Source organism: Triticum dicoccoides, chromosome 7B (assembly GCF_002162155.2).
Source record: "Triticum dicoccoides isolate Atlit2015 ecotype Zavitan chromosome 7B, WEW_v2.0, whole genome shotgun sequence".
In the NCBI taxonomy this organism is placed as follows: domain Eukaryota; kingdom Viridiplantae; phylum Streptophyta; class Magnoliopsida; order Poales; family Poaceae; genus Triticum; species Triticum dicoccoides.
Window position 1 is genome coordinate 738502682 of NC_041393.1, and position 2952 is coordinate 738505633.

Below are 2952 nucleotides of genomic sequence, written 5' to 3' on the forward strand. Positions count from 1 at the left end.
TGATAAAGCACAAGACACAAACTACACACAACACAAAGAAGAAACGGTCAGATCAACATGTGCAAAAATTAACCTTGTCCATGTACGGCGTCCTTCGTTCCGCTCCATATGTCGTGGAGCTAAACCAAGTTGTCCGCTGGTGGGTCATACACCATACCCTTTGACATCATCTCTAAAACACAACAGCTATTACTTGCTCCGTTAATGGACCCGATCAATCAGTGGATCACATAATCATCATCGATCATGTCATGCGCTCGAGAGGAACGGGTCCACGGCCGCCGGCCGGTCACCTTGTCACGTCGACTAGTGGGCATACATATATGGCCACAAAGCCACGAGACTGGTGTCCATCACCGCACGTCAACGCCATCTCCATTACCTACCTAACCCTGTCATCAACCTCGATCAACAGGTTTTGTCAAGAAACATAAGCTCGTTCAACAAGCATCCGTCGCTCCGATCCGATATGCCGCCGTCTCACCGCTGCCGGCTGCTGGCGGTGGCCCTGCTCTCCGTGCTGCTCCTGTGGCGGCCGGCCGGCGCGGCCGAGTACCCGGTCGGCGACGGCATCAACGGCTGGGACACCGGCACCAACTACGCCTCCTGGGCGCAGAGCCGCTCCTTCGCCCCCGGCGACGTCCTAGGTCAGTATCTCCATCAACCTAGACAGCCGATTAGCTAACTAACCACGCGCATGATTTGATTCGATCGATTAATCTGGGGTGGCCGGTGCACGCAGTGTTCGAGTACGTCAAGAGCCAGCACAACGTCTACCAGGTGACGGAGGCCGCGTACCGGACGTGCGACCCCTCCGCCCCCGGCTCCGTGCTCGCCACCTACGACACCGGCTTCGACAAGGTCCCTCTCCCGGAGGCCAAGAGCTACTGGTTCATCTGCGAGATCTCCGGTCACTGCATGGGCGGTATGAAGCTCGCCGTCAACGTCTCTGCGGGCTCTTCCGGAGGGGGTGCACCGGCGCCTGACACGCCGCCGTCCCCGTCAGCCGGTGCCGCTTGCCGGAGCAGCTGGGTGGCCTGGGCCGCCGGCTTGGTGGTGCTCGGCGCAGTGCACGTCTTGGTCAACTGAGCTAGCTAGTCTGACCTGTTCAAAATTGGCTCCTGTATGCTACTAGCTGTTTATTCTTCTGTCCTTTTCCATTTTTTGTATTTAATTTATGATTTTTGGCGGATCAATCATGATTCACAGATACAACATTCGATTCAATTGCAGCCGCTGTTTGCCGCAAACATTTCCATGAAATTTGTATGTTCAGTTGAATTTATTCGGCAAGTTTTTTTTGTTTTTCCACCCTATCTATCTAGCTCTGTTCAACAACAAATCTTCGTCATTTTAAGTCTTGGCGTATGCAAAACGATGCCAAATCCAGCCAGTGCAAACTCCAATTACTCGTTTTGCCAGCAAAAGTCTTCCCACTATCAATGAGATGAGAAGTTGTTATACAAAGGTGGAAAGGTGCACGCCGGGATAACATGATAGCCGTTCAATTACATTCCAAAAGTTCCTTTTGTTGCTTAGTTTCAAACAGAACAAACCAATTGCTTACCACAAAACAGAGAAGCAAAACTATGATGGTAGAAATAATGTATTTTTTTGGGGAAACATAGAAAATGATGATGATGGTGGAGCAATAAGCCACCGGTGGTGGCTGACAGTGACATCGGACAAGCCTACCTGTCCCTAAGATAAAGAACATTAGCAAAGCAAACTAAAGCTTAATTGTGTACCCATGAAAATGTGTTTCTTCACGCGTGCGTGTGCACACACTAGATAAAAATAGGAATTTCCCAAGGTTTCCTCTCTCTTTCTCCAGTTGCCCATGTGGTACTAATTATGTACCCCATGCATGAAGTATTATCGGTCGTATTTTTGGATATATAAGAAACACATATTTCTATCATGGGTCCCACCATAGTATCGCTTTCTTTTTACATTTGGTGAATCAATAAATGTTATGTTGTTGCTATTTGTGACGCTCAACAAGAAAGTTAAAATAGTACTATCTATTTACTATGTTTGTTAATTGTCATGTGTCAAGAGTTCTTCCTTCCATTGTCATGAAAAGATGTTGAGAAATACACAAATGTGGAAAGGTGGGCATGGGGATAACATGATATATATATAACCATTCTCAAAGTGCTAAATTCCATTACATTCATTACGCTCGGTGTTAAACAGAACAACCGTGTGCTTATTGTAGTACTTGACAACTCTTCAAGTACATAAAATATAATTAGAGTTGTGTTTGGTGATAATACAAACAATACTATTAAACTAGCAGAGAAAACAATACCATCGTGGTAATAAAAAAACAGAGGCCAGAAGAGCAATAATATTCTTCATTTTAAATAAAATTACGTCATAGGTCTTAATGTCAAGGGGAGTGGTGCATCGACCCAACTAATGGCAGAGCTAGCACTTCGCCCAAGCCTGGGCAGACTGCAGACTCAAACAACAAAGTATCAATGATGTGCTCAATATGTCTCTAACGAATAATGGCCAGACAGTACTCCGGTCATCTCCTGGTCCGCCTACAACAGCACGGTTTTTGGGCTTCACATGTTGCATATGACCTCGAAGGGAGATGATGAAAAAAAAATGTTCATGTCGACGAGATCACAACTTCCGTGCTGAACATTTTTCAATTTAATGTCATCTTGAGGCCAAAATTGCTCAATTTCTAACTGGTCAAACAAAAAAAAACATGGGCCAGAGAAGTCCCTGACAGTCCAACCACTTGTTAAACAAATCATTTCGGAGGCTCATGGTTTGAAATAATCTAGCAATATAAAATATATTATGATACTATGCTAAATAGACCAGTATTAAGTCTAAGATTTTTAGAATGGACGTTAAAATGTCTTCGATGTTGTAAACATTACTTAATATAGAAACATAAAGTTCACTATCTTGGAAAATGAAAACATAGAA

The 2952-nt window shown here is 45.0% G+C and overlaps 1 protein-coding gene across 1 annotated transcript; it reads left to right on the forward strand.

Annotated features, from left to right (window-relative positions):
* Positions 1 to 362: 362 nt before the first annotated feature.
* On the forward strand, positions 363 to 1344 carry LOC119338798 (basic blue protein-like). The gene is made up of 2 exons (XM_037611031.1): positions 363 to 647; positions 743 to 1344. The coding sequence occupies exons 1-2, from the start codon at positions 470 to 472 to the stop codon at positions 1087 to 1089; spliced, it is 525 nt and encodes a 174-aa protein (XP_037466928.1). The 5' UTR covers positions 363 to 469; the 3' UTR covers positions 1090 to 1344.
* The last annotated feature ends 1608 nt before the right edge of the window (positions 1345 to 2952 follow it).

Excerpts from the sequence above, each read along its gene's own strand:
- LOC119338798 (XM_037611031.1), top strand. The coding sequence starts at position 470 with ATGCCGCCGTCTCACCGCTGCCGGCTGCTGGCGGTGGCCCTGCTCTCC. Across the intron at positions 648-742 it reads CGCCCCCGGCGACGTCCTAG|TGTTCGAGTACGTCAAGAGC; the intron begins GTCAGTATCTCC and ends CGGTGCACGCAG.